At 34.4% G+C, this 19408-nt stretch overlaps 1 protein-coding gene across 9 annotated transcripts in view; it reads left to right on the top strand.

Annotated features, from left to right (window-relative positions):
• Window positions 1–19408, top strand: part of UBR1 (ubiquitin protein ligase E3 component n-recognin 1) — an 88249-nt gene that overhangs the window by 24501 nt on the left and 44340 nt on the right. For 7 of the 9 annotated variants that reach the window (XR_010431278.1, XR_010431279.1, XM_064658158.1 and 4 more), the window contains exons 9-29: window positions 1400–1507; window positions 1958–2046; window positions 2841–2939; window positions 3620–3777; window positions 4390–4489; window positions 4788–4916; window positions 5134–5314; window positions 6204–6265; window positions 6489–6599; window positions 7479–7544; window positions 7741–7842; window positions 8432–8495; window positions 8899–9023; window positions 10209–10261; window positions 11268–11370; window positions 11919–11967; window positions 14027–14181; window positions 15118–15217; window positions 16835–16944; window positions 17425–17514; window positions 19061–19248. Coding sequence is in view for 7 of the 9 variants with exons in the window: in XM_064658158.1 (XP_064514228.1) it covers window positions 1400–1507; window positions 1958–2046; window positions 2841–2939; window positions 3620–3777; window positions 4390–4489; window positions 4788–4916; window positions 5134–5314; window positions 6204–6265; window positions 6489–6599; window positions 7479–7544; window positions 7741–7842; window positions 8432–8495; window positions 8899–9023; window positions 10209–10261; window positions 11268–11370; window positions 11919–11967; window positions 14027–14181; window positions 15118–15217; window positions 16835–16944; window positions 17425–17514; window positions 19061–19248 (2242 nt within the window). In the remaining 2 variants the exon portion in view is untranslated. The remainder of the gene's footprint in view (window positions 1–1399; window positions 1508–1957; window positions 2047–2840; window positions 2940–3619; window positions 3778–4389; window positions 4490–4787; window positions 4917–5133; window positions 5315–6203; window positions 6266–6488; window positions 6600–7478; window positions 7545–7740; window positions 7843–8431; window positions 8496–8898; window positions 9024–10208; window positions 10262–11267; window positions 11371–11918; window positions 11968–14026; window positions 14182–15117; window positions 15218–16834; window positions 16945–17424; window positions 17515–19060; window positions 19249–19408) is intronic. The other 2 variants (XM_064658154.1, XM_064658156.1) reach the window with 1 other exon arrangement.

Raw genomic sequence — 19408 nt, 5'->3', positions numbered from 1 at the left:
CATACCTGTGCTTTACCACACTAAAGCTGTTATAAAATTTCTCTTCGCAGTACAAATATGCATAGATTAAGCTCTACTCACTGCCTGTCCTCCTTCTTGATAGGATAAATCTGGCTTTAGCCTCTTCTGCAAGGATAATAAAGTGAATTTCTTATCTTTTTCTTGTCTGAACACTTGCCAATCTTTCCCTTGAAATACATAGATCAGAATTCTTTACGGTAGCTTTAAATTTTAGCTTTCTGTTCTTTTCAAATTTGTGGGTTTTTTCACCGTTCGTATTTTCTTACTGGTCTGAGTTCCTCAGTCCTTTTAGTCAGTACAAGTTTTTGACTATGTGGTTTGTTTCAAAGTTTCTAGTGAAAGTTTGATTTTTACCCACAGCTTTCTTCCTGGATAGTTTTTTATATTTTCAATTTCATGACGTTATCTAAAATGGCAACTGACAGCTCTGTGTGATTACAGGCAAGTTGGTGTCCAGTGCTCCAGCAAATCCCCAAAACTTTATGGTTTTAAGCATTACCTTTTTAGCTTATGAGTTAAACTAAAACTTAAAAAGAGTGTCCCATGTTGAGTGTAGCATTTAGGGTTAGGAAATTGTTGTAGGTCAATGGACACTTGAGTATGTTTTTAAGAGAGTTTTTAAGTACAAAGACTGAAGTCAAGCATTCCTGTTCTTGTTGTTTGGGACTATATCCATAGAGGCTTTAAGAGCCTGAGGTTCTGTACTCAACTGGAACTTTTTTGTGATCTGGTAGTTCCTGTTCTTTTCCCATTTTTGCTGGAAAACAGGATAGAATTATGGATGTGGTAGAATATGGATCAGGAAACATTTTATAATGTTTATTTCCAGGTTGTCAGGAACTTGATTCGTGACACTTTTCCTTTTCAAATCAGTAATATAAGGCTTCATTTCTGAATGTTAATAACACACAGGTGACTGCAAATGTTGATCCCCAAAACTGCTTCAGCAAGTACTGTATTTAGTGATAGGTGCAAGAAAATGTAAAATAATTTCTGAATTTCTACAAAAGACTGACTTTCAAGGCCCAAGGCAGGGACCAGCCTAGACTTGCCTAGCCTGTGCATTTCTGTGCAGACATAGTGAATTCTTATGGATCTGCTTTGCAAAACTGTCTAAACGATTTTAATTTTAAAATACTCTTATGCATCACAGGATTTATTAAATTAATCAGATAAGAATATTTGGAAGAAATTAGTAAAGGAAAGGGTATGTGGGAGTATATTCATTGAGAAAAAACATTGTTAAAAATAATTCATACTGAAGTGCCTTCTTTTTTTCTTCTTTTAAAGAACAGAATTCTGTAGTTCTCATTTTCTTGGGCCATATAATTTAATTATCAAACCATTCTTGTACAAATGAATAGTTTTCTCCCTATAGGTGACTTTCGCCAGATCTTTTGTCAAATATGTCTCAAAGAAGAAGCTGGATCTGAAAAGCCATGCTTTATAAGCAAGTTGATGCTATGGGATGCAAAACTTCATAAAGGTTTGTGTATCCATGTTTCTCTAAACGGAAGAGGCAAATTAATTTTTCATGTGTGTGTAACAAATGGATAAGAGTAAGTGCTAAGCAGGTAGAATTACATTTCTTCATAGTAATTATATTATGGGTTTTATACAGCCTTTATTTTTACAGCTGAGCTAATTGATATTTGTGCTATATATTTGCCCCCTCAATTTTTCCTGCTTTATGTATGAAAAGAAAAATCTTTTCACAAGATGTAGCCTTTGAGTAACTTGGTGCTTACTCAGTGTTTTAGATGCGTAATGATAAATGTCAAAAACAGAAAAAAAGAATAACTTTCCTCATATACTTTGTAACCATTTCAAGACTTGTAAAGATTTTTAATTATAGTTTAGTAATTGTTTCCTTTTTTCCACAAAAAACTGCATTTTAGTATGACAAAGTGACGTGCACTGTGTTGGCTTTTTGCAGGGGCAAGAAAGGTTCTCCATGAGCTTATCTTCAGTAGTTTTTTCATGGAAATGGAATACAAAAAACTTTTTGCTGTGGAATTTGTGAAGGTAAATGGTTATTTAGTTTTTATACTATGAATTTGTACTAGCTTTGTAAAATTTCCCCCCAAACTGAAAATTGTTTCAATATAAATAATGAATTTTCAAAAAGCAGAGCTTTAATAACCAGCTCAGCCTTTATAGAATGCAGTTAATTAATTCCCATGTCACTGGTTTGTTCCTTAGAATCATGTAGGTATACATACTTATTTGAATGCTGTTAGTATTCCATGTATTTTTTTGACACAACAGGTGAACTGGAACTGAAACTGCCCTTTCTTTTTGAAAATTAGATACAATAGTTCATAAATATACAAAACGTAAGACAAAATGTTTTTACTTTTAAGGTGAGACCTTTTAATTCTGATAAAGACGATGTTATGGTTTTCTCTGGACTGAAACAAAGCAAAAAAGACTTGTGTCACTTGTTGTACATGTCTTTTATAGACAGCTGTTGAATAACTATCCATGCAGCTCACTGCAGGAGGAAGATTTGTTTTATAATAAGTTAATGTCTATATGGATTTTTTTTTTCAGATATTAAATATCTTTTCTTGGGGAATATTGGTTGTAGGAGAAAAAAAATTTTGGTTCCAGTCTGACAAATCAGTTAAATTTGTGCTTATCTTCAGTATTAAGACAGTGGGGCCTATACTGAATTGCTTTGGTGCATTGTACTGTTTCTGTAGTCTAAACTGCTTCTGTTAGGTAGGAAGAGGACATTGAGATGTAATTCTTGTAAATAAAAAAGTAAGCATTTTTATTAACATTGGTTTAATGTCCCCAATATTATCTTTTTCTAGTATTACAAGGCATTGCAAAAGGAATACATTAGTGATGATCACGACAGAGTTCTCTCTGTGACAGCACTCTCAGTTCAGATGTTCACTGTACCCACTCTGGTATGTACAGCCTGTCTCTGCAAGAAATGCAAAACAAGTTTGAGAATTGCTAGCAGTACCACCTTTGCAGACTGTTGTTCTTGGCAGAGTCTTTATGCATTGCTGAGTTTGAATATGAATGATTTGGGGATTTGTTACAGGCCTGTATGAAAGCAGGAGCTTGAGTTGATATGAAAATTCATTACAGAACATAGAGGGAATGCAAATAAGTATAAGTTTTAGGCACATCATAGTCTGCATTAACTCTCTGTATTTATTTACTATTCACGTTTACCTTCTTATGTAACCTTAAAAACGGGGCAAGGGAGTAGAAAATGGTTAAATGTCTTTTTGTGGGGGTGAAATATGTTAAATTCTCTGTGTATGTGGAAATATACCTGTAGGTTTTAAAGATTATGTGTTTCTTGCCTAAAATATTAATGTAAAAGTTCTTTCCTACATGATCTTTCAAGAAAAAAACACATATCCATTCTATATAGTTGCTGTCAGAGTTGAACAAACATACAGTCGATAGCAGCTATATTCCTACATAATAAATACTGAGGCTTTTTTATCTTGGACTCTTTGCAAATGCTTAAAATAATTTCTAATCAGAAAGACTGAATTCAAAGGAAAAAGTATTTTGCCAATTCTCTTCAACAAAATAGTAGGAAGAAAAAATTTTCATTTTCTTCTTGCAGGCCCGACATCTTATTGAAGAGCAAAATGTAATCAGCACCATTACAGAGACACTCCTAGAAGTGCTTCCAGAGTACCTAGACAAAAATGACAAGTTCAACTTCCAAGGCTACAGTCAGGACAAACTGAATCGGGTATATGCAGTAATATATGACCTCAGGTAAGCGTAAAGCTGAGATGCTGGAGCAATTTTAAGAAAACTGGTAGTAGGATGAGGTGTTTCAATTCAGAAACTGATGATAAAACTGCTTTAAAACCAAACCCCAAACCAAATCCCTCAAAAACACACATGAAATTTTAATGTTTTTTTTTTTTCAGTGAAAACTTAAAATACCAAAATTTTATTCTATAAAGGCATATTTTGATTTTTACTGACACAATTGCATATAATACATTAATAAATAAAATATATCTAAGTATGGGAAATTCAGCTCCTATTCATTGTCATTCTGAGAAAGCTGTATAATCCTTATCTGCATAGGATTTTCTACTCATACAGGTACCAAATTAGTCTAATAAATTGAGTAATGTAAAAGCAAGCCACCCCAAATACCTTGGAATTTAAAAAACCTGTTAATTTCAAATTATAGAGTCACACCAAACTACTAGCAACTCTAGTATTTGGTGAAAGTTTTCTGAGTAGTTTGAGGTGGGGAGGGTGATGTAAATGTGACAATGCGGTTGATTGTATTAAACCAAAAAAACACTTGAAATACAAGCATAAGCAGAAGAGAAGTCTGGCTAAGGATGATAATGTTTTCTTTGGGGACAGGTATGTCTTAGTCAGCAAGCCTACATTATGGACAGACCGCCTGAGGGAGCGTTTTTTGGAAGGATTTGTTTCTTTCCTAAGGATTCTAGCTTGCATGCAGGTACAGTGCATTTAAATTTTCTTTCTAATATTCTATTGTAGAGGTATTACAGCTTTTCTGTTTGTTTCTCTTTTTGTCCATAACAATATTGTGGATATAAACATGCAATTACGGTGGCAAATTCTTCAGTCTCTGTCTTCGGTGGGTGAGAAAGTTGTTTACTTTACAGAAATAATACCAGTTTTAGCTACATGTATCCAAACAACCTGGATTTTACCATTTGCTTGTGGGATTTTGTGTTGTTTTAGGCCTGTGATCACTGATTTAGCTTGAGTATTTTGTGAAATCTCCATTTCAGGGAATGGAAGAGATAAAAAGACAGATTGGCCAGCACATTGAGGTGGACCATGACTGGGAAGCAGCTATTGCTATACAGATGCAGCTCAAGAACATTCTTTTGATGTTCCAGGAGTGGTGTGCCTCTGATGTAAGTATATCAGTTTCCTGGGATTCTTACAAGCGTGCCTTCTGTGAATATTCCTCGGGGATTTTTAAATAGCAGCTTTTTTAAATAGCTCACTATTGTTCAATATAGTTTTCACAAAAAAATGAGTCTGAGAGAATTAATCTACGGTGTGACAAAGAGAGAAAGGATGGACTGCATGATTTGTAAATATAACGTATGCATTTACTTTAAATTCTAGGAAGAGCTGTTGCTCAGGGCCTACAGAGAATGCCATAAAGCTGTGATGAGGTGCAGCACAAATGGTCGCTCTCGGGAAAAGACAATGTTTCACTTATGTGGCCATACCCTGGAGAGCAGACCTTACAGAGTGTCTGCAGATCCTGTCAGCATACATTTGCCACTGTCAAGGACTCTTGCTGGTAGGTGGTGTATTTTGATTGCTCTTTAAATTCTGTTTATCATCCATCTGTATTTCTTTACTCCAAAGGGCATTTGGATTCAGTGTTTCACAGATGAGTTGCTCTCTGACTTTCTGACATTCTTGTGATAAGGCAAATGTGTTCTTCATGTGTCCCACTGCGGGAAAGTTTTTCTGAAAAAAACATTTGCCATGGAGGCCGGAAAATGTTTTTTTTTTAAACAGGAGAGAGAGAAAGAAGACAAGAAGGAAAATTTTCCCTTTATAATGTCATCATCAGTTTTCTCTGGATTATTTGAATTTATGTGGTTCTGTTTCTATTTTTCTACTTGCTTTGTCTAAATGAATATTCATTATTACTGTATCTCAAATTTATTTTCCAGCCATGTATATCTTAGGACTGTTAAAATGCTCCTCCTAAAAGACATATGTTTGCACCATGCCAGGACAGATTTCCAGTCACAATACAAAGGACCACAGCAGTGGGTGATCACCACTTTCTGTAGAAAACAAATCATATACTATTAAGCTGTAGATTCTTTATCACATCATTTGATATCAAGATACCATCTGTTAAGCCTTGTAGTCTTGAAATTCATTTACTACTGACATGTGATTTAAATGTGAAATAAAAATTTTGCTAATACTATTTAGCAACTCAGTTTAAATGGTGTTAATTAACTCAATGAGTAGACTGGTGAGAACTGTTGTGATAATGTAGATCTTCTTTCTCAAAAAAAAAGTAAACTGTGAAGTCTCCTAAATAAACTGACTTTTTTCTGCAGTTCTCTGAGATGTAGATGATTTAGCTAACTTTTAGAAAGAGTTGGAGGAGAACCTTCACTAATTTTGATTTATTTTCTAATTTTTCTTCCTGTTGGTTTTTGTAGGTCTTCATGTACGATTAAGCAAGACAGGAGCCATCTCAAGATTGCACGAGTTTGTTTCTCCTGTAAGATTTCTTTTTTTTTTTTCCCCTCAAATGCTTCTTGTGATTTATGCTCTGGGAAGAAAAAGCTTAAAATTATATCCTGTAACCTTCATGGCTCACATACAAGTTATTTTGCAGCTGTCAATATGTCTTTGTTCAGTAGAACTTACCCTTCTGAAATCATGAACAGACTTATTGTTAGTTGATTTTTTCTTTTTTCTATTTTTTTGTTTTTAAATTCTAGGAAGAATTTCAAGTGGAGCTGCTAGTAGAATATCCTTTGCGATGTCTTGTCTTGGTGGCTCAGGTTGCTGCAGAGATGTGGAGAAGGAATGGACTCTCTCTGATAAGCCAGGTACTCCCTTACCATATTCAGTGGCAAGTTGGTCCTAAGGTGTATTCAAAGGTTTCTCAGTCATGCTCCCAGGGATGGTTTCATCCAGTGCAGAGAGGGGTCACAGGGCTCACTCCTACACTAAATAGAAAGGTTTCTAGGTGGGAATTTAGATTACTTGGTTTTATTTCCAGCTTCAGTAATGGCTTGCCTCCTTCTACCCTGCCTTAGATAAGTATTTTCATTGCTGTTATGACTGTTTCTTACTCTTTGAAACAGTAGTGATGTGACCAGTGTCTACTTGTAAGCTACTTTCAGATCTCATAATCACTGCATAAGTACTGTTAGTACTGTTGTTAGAAGTTTCTCTTGGTGTATGGAAATTATTACATGCAAAAGTTAAACTATTTCAGTATCATTGTTTTGAGAGCCATATAGCTGGACATACAAACATTTTCTAATACTTGGGACTTTTATTGCAAAACTAAACATAAAAGGAAGAGTCTAGCCTTGCATTTACCTGCTTTGGCTTGACTTGGTTTTTTTTGTTTGTTCCTTTGATGGCAGAAATTCTCTGCTGATTTTGCATGGGACCCTTTGGTGAAGTCAAAGTAAATATTGGTAGCACCCTGTAGAATTGTCTTTCTGAGAACTGGGGGAGAAGGAGGATCTTTCTACTTTAATCAGTAGCAGCCATTAGAATTATGTTCTCTTGGAATGGGGTATGAAGTATGGCATAGGCTTTCTCTGCATAGGTGAAAAACCATTTAGCACTTCCGTCAAAGTACACATTTATTTTGAAAGAAATATGGACTTTTCTCAGTAATGATGTGGTACAGTTTAAAAAAGCCTCAGAGATTAACTGGTGCATATTTGATAGTGCGTTTTCCTGTTTCTCAGGTATTCTATTATCAAGACGTTAAATGCAGAGAAGAGATGTATGATAAAGACATCATCATGCTCCAGGTATAATGTTTTGAATCATTGCTTTCTTGTCTTATAAAACTTTCATGGAATTTTAAAAAAATGTAATTTTTAAAATTTATATTAATTAAATTCGTATGATTTTAAATTTTTTGTCTTGGTGAAAGGCAGGGTTTTTTTAATGACTGAATAACTGTAATAGTAACTGATGTTCTTATTAGTTTGGTTTTTTTGATAGATAGGTGCATCTCTTATGGATCCAAACCAGTTCCTCCTGTTGATGCTGCAGAGATACGAGCTTGCTGATGCTTTCAAAAAGATCAAACCCACCAAAGATCAGGTAAGTAGCAAGTTTTCCTGATGGGTAGTTTGTCAGCTTTGAGTATACAAAACATTACTAAGACAGACTAGCTTCTGTTGATAGCTGCATTTTTATGACCACACCAGAACTCAGTAAACACCGGAGCTAGTGGTTAGACAAATGATTTTGTATTTGGAATTTGTAGAGGCTTACTCAAAATTAGCAAACAGGTTTTGCTCCCTTTGACCGTTATTTCATAGAGCGTCTACCAAAATCCATGTAAATAACTTCACTATAAAATTTCCATGTCTCTTAGGCTATGTCACGTGCTTTTATTTTGGCTGGAAGTTTCTTAGGTTGTTAAGCTACTTCTTGAGGCTTGAACTTTGATATAACCCATACTTTTTTAGCTGTTGTTTCTTTTCCTGCCTGTGAGTCTTGCACTTCAGTTGCTGAGTAAAACCTCCTCTACAAGTGCAGACACTTTTTCCGGCTTGTTGGAAGTTTCTTCTTACAGTATGGTGCTTCACTGAATTAGTAGATCTGAAGGCTGAGCTCAGTGTCATTTGACGGATTTTCCTGCAGTTTTATGCTTTTTTTTTAAAACTGATTTCTCTAACTCTTGTAGGATTTAATCAAACAATATAACATTTTAATAGAAGAGATGCTACAGATTCTCATCTATGTTGTGGGTAAGTTTCAGTTCTCTTGTTGTAGTAATAGATTATTAATTTGATAAAATCAGCTTGATGACTTTCTTTAACATAGATGGTATGGAGAGTATACTGGAGAGTGCCTATTTTTAATATATGATTCAGTAACACAAATATTTGTCAACTGGAAACAATAGGGGTTGCATAGTGAAAAAGGTTGTTAAATAACATCATAATTGACATTAAAGTAGGATTTGAAGAGAAAGTCCATCTTGGCCCATTTTATTAGGAAGCTAGGCTTTTTCACTCTCATATAGTTGGGACAGGTTTCTGACAAATGGAAATACTGAAACATGCCAGCAATAGCATTATCGCTGCAGAAAATTCACATTTGCTTTATACCTGTTATATTTGCCATTCTCCTTTTGATTCACTCTGACAGGGGAAAGATATGTTCCTGGAATCAGCAATGTGACAAAAGAAGATGTTATAATGAGAGAAATCATCCATCTGTTATGTATTGAACCAATGGCTCACAGTGCAATTACTAAGTCTTTGCCTGAAAATGTGAGTTCTGATTTATTTACTTTTTCCGTTCATTTACTTTTTCTTGGTTTGTCTTTCTTCTTTAGCTTTCTTATCTTAATATGGAGGCATTTTATTTCTGATTAAAAGCTTAAACGTTGGTTTCAGAATTACAAAATAACATGACAAAGTGGCTTACACACGTTACTGATGGTAAATGTCATAATTTCAAGTATGGATGGATCTGGAAAGGCTTGTATGTGACTTACATTTTTTGATTAAGAGGTGGAATTCTTTAGAATATTCAGATACAGTTCACAGAATCGTAGAATCAACCGGGTTGGAAAAGACCTCTGAGATCATCAAGTCCCACCATTGATCCACTACCGCCGTGGTTACTAGACCATTGCACTAAGTGCCACATCCAGTCTCATCTTAAAAAACTCCAGGGACAGAGAGTCCACCACCTCCCTGGGCAGCCCATTCCAGTGTCTGATTACTCTCTCTGTAAAAATTTTTTTCCTAATATTCAACCTAAACCTCCCCTGGCACAGCTTAAGACCGTGCCCTCTTGTCCTACTAGTTCTCCTAGATTCAAAAAGAAAAGTTTTAAAACTTTCTGTGTTGGCCCTATAGGACCATGGGGCTGAGTTCCATTCAGCCCTATGTGCCATCAGTAAATTTGATCCTATAATTTTGATCATTTAAACCTGTGCAGATCAGTTCAAAGTCGGGTGTTGTACAAGTCTATTTGAAAACACAGATTTCCCGGTCGTTCTATTCCAATTGCTGAAAATTCAAGCAAAGCAGAGTGTGGATTAGATTTTATAGTCTGTGCAAGTTTTCAGGGCTGGCAGTTAATGCAAAAAAGCTACAGTTTTACTGTAAATTAAATACCCTGGAATATTATCATAATATCCACATTCACAGTTTTAAAATAACTGAACCTCCATTTTTCCCTCCATTGAGTTTGGATGAGCACTGCCCTGTTTCTAGAGATCAGCTCGATTATTAATAAAGTTTTACATGATTAACTGAAAATATTATCCATTTTTGATACTTCCTCGGAACTTATCAATTATGAATTTCTGCTTTCTGATTAACAGCGTGCAAAATATATTAATTCATGAATTAGGGAATTATCTAAATCTGTTTACCTATTTTTATTACATATAGCGTAATACTGAAGATATTTATATATTTATTCCAAACTAAATTTTTTACCAGGAGAACAATGAAACTGGCTTGGAGAATGTAATTGATAAAGTGGCTACATTTAAGTAAGTTCTTAATGTTGTTTCATAAGTAGCTTGTATGTGAAGTAAGATCTCTTAGATTATGTGGGTTAAACAAGCTGAACTCTGTTCAGCTAATATTTTGCTGTCTTGAAGTATATGTTTGCAAGTATGCATAGGAAAGAAAAGTGTATGGATTATCCTAGGGTACTGCTGCTTCTCTCCTTTTGCCACCCTTTTTCCTCAAATTCAGTTTGAGGAGTCTCAGGAGTTTAGTAGTCTCATGTCCTAGAATGTTCAAAAGGGTTTTGGGTTTTTGTTGTTGTTGTTGTTTTTTCCAAAGATGGCTAGGAACATTAACAACTCTCATTGTACCCTTGACAATTGCCATCTAACAATTGATTTAAATGTTACTTAGTTGCTAACTTTCCATTATTTTCAGGTGGAAGTTAATTTTGTATACGTGTGCATATGTATGTGCATGCAAATATAGAACTATCAATTGTAGTAGTTGAGAAAAACTAGTTCAAATGTCTGCTATTTTTGTAAGAAAATTATCTTGTTTTAATTATTATAATATACTTTATTTTAAATTTCATATGACTTGCTTTTTTATGTTTAATTAAGAACAACTATAGATGTACCTAGGCATTTTACTTTGAGAATTATATGGATAGTTTAAAAAAATCTCACTGGAAAGTAGCTGTTTGTATTCCTTGTTTTGTAGTTTGGAATGAATTTTATACAATAACATCCAGTGTCTGAAATTCTAAACCATAAAGTTTAAAAGAATTTTCAGAGGCTATATTGTGTACTTTAGATGAAGTATAGACTAGATATGGTTTGCTGCTCTAGGAATTAACAGTAGTAAACAGTCTTGAAAATTAAGGACTGATAAATGTACTCACTCCCCGCTTTTTGTAAGTTAATGAAGTAACCATCACTATTGCACTTGCATTAGAAAATAAATTGTGTTATTGGTTTGTTTACATTTAAAGATGTGCTGAACATACATTACTAATTTGTATGTCATGAAATATTTCTCTATAAGGAAACCAGGTGTCTCTGGCCATGGAGTTTATGAACTGAAAGATGAGTGCTTGAAGGAATTCAATATGTTCTTTTATCACTATACTAAGACCCAGCACAGCAAGGTAAGCAGTGTAAGATTCACTCTCAAAGGTTAAGAAATAGCATACACTTATCAATGTCTAAAGAATTTTATTGTATCAAAGGAAGCAATGGAATGTAAAGGAACTGACTCAGTAAAGAGTATACGCTGCAAACTTTAAACGTTTAATGAAGTTAAGATTGTCAATACAAATTGACAATGGTTTGCATTAGTATTTTGTTTGCAATTGGTATTTGGTTTGCATTAGTGTTTCCCCTATGGTGACTCCTGTATTAACTCTGTTAACTCTTTATGCTAAGAACAAAATATGATAAGAATTACCTTTGTATTAGGAAACCCCAAACTTTGCTTTTGTAACTCCTATTGAGGAAGCAAATGTGTCCAATTATTTATCTCTACTACAAATTTAAATGCAAAATGCGATGTTGTTAAACAGATTTCAGATAAAATTCTAGTTAGACAACCAGGTATTCACTATATATCTTGCCAGATTTCTAGTGTAGGGTTTCTCATGCTTTCATTGTGTACTTCTGTAGAGGTGCTGATACAACGACACTGCTTTTTCTGTAGGCTGAGCATACGCAAAAGAAAAGAAGAAAACAAGAAAACAGGGATGAAGGTAAAAATTTGAAACTCATGACTCAAAAAATGTGATAATTTGGTAGTGTATGTACGTGTATGTGTATAAAGAGCTTTGGGAGATGTCTTGTGACTTAATTGTGGATAGTTGAGTTCATCTTAGATTTGTTGTTATTGTAGTAATTGTAATTAATTAGCACCTGACATTTCTTTTATCGTTTTTACTTATCTAAGACAAAAATAGGAGTTTAGAAATTTTTGGTTTAATTTCCATACAGACAAACAAACAGATTGTAGTACCCACTGATAAACCCATGCACAGCTCAGAGTTTTTATGGTGAAGTAACAAAGAGGCAAAAGTTTCTAGTTTTTTTTTTTAATGAGTATTTTCTTTAGCTCAATGTTGAGAAATAATAATGCCACGTAGATTAGGTTGTTGCAGGAACTAGTGCTCATATCCATTCTGTAATACAAGAATGAGACTTTAAAGTTTAATAAATAAATTTTTTTTATAAGCTATGAATACATAAAACAATAAACCCCTGTGTTTCTATTGTAACACAAATATTATTTCCCTTTCGAGTCTACTTTTACCCATTCAAGTCACAAGCATTAATTGAGTTGTCTTGAGGAAGATTTGATAAGCTGAACAAATAAGTACAACGAACAATTCAATAAAATCAACTATCACCTGCTTTTGTGAGTTGCAACAGATGTAACTATTTTTTCTTCCCAGGTTGCCCTTTCAGTTGAATACCTTAATCTTTACTTGCTACTCTAAAGTGTATTTTGATTTTTGTGTATGATCACAGGCACTATAGCATTTCATACCTAAGATGGTTAAAATTAATTCTTATGAATTTTATTTGCTTGAGGTTCCTTTCAGTTGAAAAACTGTGGAACTGAAAAAGAATACATTGGCATTGTCATTTAGGAGGGACACAGTTGAATTGGAAATCACACTCTTTTTGGAAAAATATTTCTTTCAGTTTAAGTAACTCAGAGGATTATTACAGCTGAAAACTAATGAGAGGGGAAAAAGGGGTTTGAGTGACTTTTGGTTTCTTCCTCCACTGTTCATTTATACAGTTGACGCATTTTCAGCAGCACCTTCAGAATTCCTGCCTTCCCTTTTCACTTTGGCAACTCTAAGACATTATCAGGGATATTGGTTTTGTAGAACTTTAAAAAAATGCAGTTATTTACATGTAATTGTCAGAAACTCACATTCATATAATTGGGTAGTGCAGTTCCAAAATAAAAGGATAACTGTTTACATTTGATGTGTGTTCCCCTGAGGCTACATGTTCTGTTGCAAGCACTTCCTGCATATTCTCTTATGTGACTGTGTTGTCTTTGTCAGTAACTTGTTATAATTCATTCAGTCTAAATTGTCAAAAGATTGATAGTTAGAGACACTGCATTCACAGAGGTTTTCTGAAAATAGGCATCCAGGTGCCAAAAGAAGACTTAAGTCAGTGCTTCCAGGTAGGAAAAGACTGTGGCATTAAATAAGCTGCTGTTAGTAAATGCTAAGATTCCAGGTAGCTTCTAGGAGAAGCTACCACATCACACAGTTTCAGTATTAACTCAGAAAATGTACATAGCTAGAAATGATCAGAATTCCCCTGTAGAAGAAAGAATGTAGAGCTCCATACATGTGACACTGTAGTATGAGACTTTGGAAGCTCTACTGCTCACTTTTGTTTAATGACTTGAAGACGTTATATCTGAAGCAAAACACAAACTATATGTTTAATAGTGATACATAAATCATAAGACAGTGCAAAGTATTAAAGATTTGCATTTACAGATACAACTAAGTACTTGTGATCGATCGTTTAGCTTAGCTTGCCTGTGGTTTATATAAGAACTTAATTTTGGTTTATGTAAGTACTTAGTTGTGGTTTATATAAGTACTTAGCTTTGCTAAAGATGACAGCTGTCTTAGGTGAACAATTGTGTTTGTCGTGGTTTTATTAATTCAAAAGTCCAGTTTTTCTTCACTGAAAGTAGTATTTTTGTGCTCTCTACTTTTTGCCTGCAGTCTTGGGTGGAATGCCAGCTCAGTAATATATTTGCACATCTCTGTTTTCTAGCACTGCCACCACCTCCTCCTCCAGACTTCAGTCCTGCCTTCAGCAACGTGGTGAGGATTCTGAACTGTGATGTTATGATGCACATCCTGCGGACACTTCTTCAGAGGGCAGTGGAACTGGAAACCCACTTGTGGACTGAGGCTATGATTCAAATGGTATGGTCAGCCTTAGTCATCTTGCTATGGCCATTCCTGTACTGACCGTGTTAACTGCTTATGATACCATTAAAATACGTAAAGGTAACTTCGAATGATAAGGATTTAGTTTTTGTTCCCAAACCTGCTTTTATAAATCTTACTGATGAAGAAAATATTTCTAATTATCCATCTCCATTGTAAAATAAAAACACAGTACACAATAATATTAAATAGGAAATATTCTCCAATTTTCTATTTTTCTTTCCTACCTTTGTTGCCTGATCACTGAAGCTGTTTCAATGTGTAATCCTACTTAACTCATCTTTGTCTTGAAACTTCATGTGCAATTAAGTCACCCTTTGATAATCTTAAAGAAATTGGAGTTGCTTCACTTTGTAAGCACATAAATGTCTTTGGGGCCTCAATCATGGAATAAAGTAATTTTTGTAAGTATTTCATTTTACCACAGTGACTTTATGCTTTAAAAAAAAGGAATTACTGACACTGTTGAAAGGGGTTTTTTATGGGTGGTTGGTTGGTTTGTTTGTTTTTGGAAGTTGTTTTTTTAATATTTATAGAATTATATATAGACCTGAATTTACAGATTACATGAAATAATCGGTTTTGTTCATTAGAGTGCATGGATTGTTTAATTGCTTTGCCTTACCTCCTAATTTTTGGATTATGGAATTAACCAAATATAGACAAGCTTCACATTTTACTGCTGTGAAGAGTGTGCAAGTTTATTAATTGTAGTGCAACTAATACGCAGTAAATTTTTATTGGGCATTTTTATTTCACTTACCATATATGATCTCTGCACTTTTTCAGGTGTTTTATCATGAATATAATCAGTATATCATACAGAACTATATTAAACGCTCTTAGTATATACACCAGTTTTCCTTATCTCTAACATTGGATAACACTTGGTTTTTTTCTCTTTTTTTTCAGGTGCTCCATCTCCTTTCTTTAGGGTTACTGGAGGAGAAGCAGCAGTTACAGAAGTCTCCAGAGGAAGAAGTATCCTTTGATTTTTATCACAAAGCAACACGTATGTTTTATTTTCTAAAATAAATAAACTAGAAGAAATTAATCAGTGATTTGAGTCAGAAAGATTTTACTTTTTGCTTTATATTAAAACCTGATAAAATATTTTTTAAAAAATAATCAAGTAACCAGGTTTGGACTAGCTTCTTTTGTTCCCAGTTGTCAGGTATATTGAAGAGGATATGTGTTTCTCTTTGTGGGAAAGAAATTGAAAGTAGTATTAGTGTTACATAACTGAAAATGCTTTTCCCTTCACAAGAACACCATTGAAATGGAAACTAAGAAATCCTTGAAAAATGGCAGTGGATTTAAGTAAACTGTCTCCATCTTTTGTACTCCTGAACTGTACCAGTATTGAATTACCTGCAAGTTACTCTTTTACTATTGTAGTGATAATAGAAACAGAAACTTAGTGGCTGTGGACTGTGCTTTTTTCTTTTTCAAATCCCTACTAAGCAGTTCCTAATCTTACACTCAAGACTAGTGAGTGGGCATTGGAATCTGCATTTTCTAAATAATCTCTCATTTTATTTAGAGTTTCTGCTTTACTGGGTAAGAACAAATAAAAAAAATCCGTTATCAAACTAAACATAATTGTCACTTGTGAGGTGCAACAGAGATAAGAATTGTTTAGATTGGAAAAGACTGTTAAGATGAGTAAATCCAACTGTTAACCCACCACTGCCAAATGCATCAGTAAACCATGTTCCTAAACATCACATCTATGTGTGTTTTAAATACCTCCTATGTGAATAAATGTATAAAACTACTGAAGTGCCTTTATTTAGTTTTTAAAAAATGTTGTGTTTGAAATGTGAGTTTGAAAAATACTCTTATTTCACTTTATTTTTTAATTTTTTCTTATTGTTGAGCAAAGAGAAGTGTCATCTTAAGTCCATCTTAGATGGAACGTATTTCCATTTAAGAAGCTTCATGTCAACTATAGGCATAAATTCAAATTAATTAGATGCTAGAGAATGCTTTGCCACCTTTAGTTTTGCATAACTGGAAAAACCAAAATCCCATTTACATGTAAAGGATGCAAAAATAATCAATATTTTTGTAAGAAGGCTCTTACAGAGAAGTGATTTAATAAAAAAAAAATTGGTTTTATAATGTATTTGTCTCCCTACTAAAAATGTGCAAATTAATTTCTTGTAGAATGTGCTGAAGTAGAAATATTGTTGAAGGGAATGGTCTCAATTTTAAAGCATTCTTGTGTTAGAGAAGGACCTAGAACCCTATGAGCTAGTCACCAAGTTGTAAGGAAGGAAATAATTCCTGTAATAATAAGAGTTTGTGGGATGGAAATAAACTTTTGCAAGCTAAGCTGTTAGCAAACTTAAGTAAACTGCAAGAGCTTTATTGCTTCCCTTGGAAGTGAAAAGCAATTCTTTTTTAAGCAGAAATTATTAAGCAAAGATTTTCTAAAGCAGAAATTACTGATCTACAAGGGGATAGATTATACTTTATATAAATGAAATAAACAGATGAAATTAAATGAGAAAAGTAACTAGACAGGTTGTGTTCATGTATGTGTGTTATATAATTAGCAATACTTTAAGGCATGTCCATGGCTGTAAATACATGAAGTCCATTTTCTATTTTTCACTTTGTAAAGGAATGGGAAGCTCAGCCTTAAATGCTGTGAACGTATTAATGCTTGTGGAAAAATTGAAGAGAGTTCCTCAGTTAGAGGCACAGAAGGACACAGTCAATTGGATACTGCAGGTACACAAGGGAGAGATAAGTATGATCTGATTTCAGTAATGAAGAAAGCTGTTACGAAAGATGTTATGATTCCCACATACAATCCGGTGTTTACAGCTGCAATGATTTCTTGAAGTTTAATGTATTGCACCATTTTTTTCCTCCAGACCAGATGGCTTCTTGAATACTGTGTTAACGCTTAGAAGTTACTGTACTTGCTTTGCTCATTTCAAGAGCTGGGTCAATCTTTGCTTAGAAAGGGACCTTTAAAAATTATTTAGCTCCAACCCTCCTGCCATGGGTAGGGACACCTTCCATGAGACCAAGTTGCCCAGGGCCCCATCCAACCTGACCAAGAACACTTCAGGGACGGGGCATCCACAGCTTCTCTGGGCAACCTGTTCCAGTGCTTATATATTGCATTATTGTAATTGTATTAATCTATACTGTAGTAAGAGCCAAGTTGCATTTTGTTTTTAACATCTAAGTCTCTATTTTTAGATGTTTGACATGGTGAAAAGACTGAGGGAAAAATCTAGTTTAACAACAGTAGCAGCTGCATCGGCCTCAGAAGCTGCAAAAGGTGATGAGGTAATAATAAAAATAAAAGTTCAGTAGAAGCCTTGTATTTAATGTTTTAAATGGTTGTTTTCAATAATGAGACTAAATTCATTGTTGCCTAAAATGCGAATTTTTAAAATTGATTTCTGATATCTTGTCTACTAATAAGATTTTAGTTCCAATAATAATATTTTTAATAAATGAAATTTGTGCTAAACATGTTTCATGGAGTTATCAGCAGCTAATGTGTGGGTTTGGTTGTACTTCCAAATTAAGTGAAACAACTGAGGGGAGTAAAGGAAGTAATTTGTGTTCATCTTTCCATTTCTTGTCTTTATGATCTGACCACCTTTTCTATTATATTGTCATTGTACAGTAATTAGAAATACAATCCACTTAAAGTGATGTCTTGTAATTTACGTGCCCTGTCAAGAGGTTAATCTGCTTTGCCTGATTGTGTAAAGACATGAGGCTTAAGTATTTATTCTGTCGATCAGTCTCTTTGCACTTCGCTCAAAATAACATTTTAATCCAGTGGTCAAGTGACACTACGAAATGGAGATTTCAAAGATTACTACAGTCCCATTTTCAAGTTGGCAGTTGAACAGAAGAGAATCTCATTACCCTTAGACAGTATGCAAAGACAGGCTAGTTTGCTCTTACACATTTCGTTTGGCGACAGCTTGCTGCCAAACAATCTCTTGGCTGGTCATTGCATGCATAGCTCTAAACTTATCACAGCATATGCTGTGTTTCTTTTTTGAGGTAGGTGTCGTATAGTATCTGGTAAGGTGTCAAACAAAATACAAGAGTCGGTAAGAAATTAGTCTCTTACCGTTCCACTGCTTGTGGAGCAATTTGTTGTTGTTTGATTTCCTCAAAAAGTAATGGTGTTGTCAATGGAAGCAATGTTTATAATGTTGAATTTGTCCCTTAAATAATAGAATAGGAGGAGTTAGATTCTATATGTTTTAATTAAGTCTGCCTGCTTTTTGAATTCTACATTTCTAAAGCATAGAAATACCTTGGTTATAGTTTTTGAAAACATGATAGATGAGTAAATACTGGAAGAAGAATAGTTTTCCAGTGTACCATAAAGAATAGTGAAAATACAATACACAGATACATAAAAAGTTGCTACATTTGTTGTGCCATCGATAGTTCAAGATAAAATTTTCTTCAGTTTTGTAAGGAAGTTACTGAATATTCAGTACGGGTTTCGCTTATGGGGAGAATAACAGAATACTGGAGAAGGCTTGTGATGCTCACCTCACTAAAATTTCTTAAGAACAGACAATTACTTAATTAAAATGGCTCAGGTATTATTGATCTTGTCTTTGGGCTAGGAGTTGTACTAGTGACCTTTTGTGGACCACAAAAGTACAGTCTTCTGGCTAGGTTCATTAACCTAGTCGCATTTAAAGATTTCAGTTTTGTTTATTTTTCAAATAGCAGTAAAGCGTTGTCAGTTAAGGAATTTGATGTCAGTGGTTAGAATACCTATAGTTGAGGAAAGAGTCTTCTCATTTTTTGATGTTCTCAGTTGCCTGTGATTTCTTTATTCTCTTATTGTAAGACACAGAGCACTCAGGATAAAGAGAAGGCTGAGCGGAAGAGAAAGGCAGAAGCAGCAAGGTTGCACCGTCAGAAGATAATGGCCCAGATGTCTGCACTTCAGAGGAATTTCATTGAAACCCATAAGCTCCTGTATGAAAACACACTGGAGGCTCAGGGGAAAGAAGATGCTATTATGGAGGAAGAAAGGTGAGAAAAAAGACATCCAGAGTTCTGGTGGGAAGAGTTCATTACCTGCTACATAAATTCTTTATGCTCCATGAAGTTCATAAGTAGGTTCAGGGGACAGATTGTGTCATTGTAGTCAACAAACTTGTGTCTCTATTTACTTTTAAGTCATCTTCTGTTA

Source organism: Pseudopipra pipra, chromosome 6, assembly GCF_036250125.1.
Source record: "Pseudopipra pipra isolate bDixPip1 chromosome 6, bDixPip1.hap1, whole genome shotgun sequence".
Lineage (NCBI taxonomy): Eukaryota > Metazoa > Chordata > Aves > Passeriformes > Pipridae > Pseudopipra > Pseudopipra pipra.
Note: the sequence above shows the minus strand (reverse complement) of the source record. Positions and strands in the feature narration are given on the sequence as shown.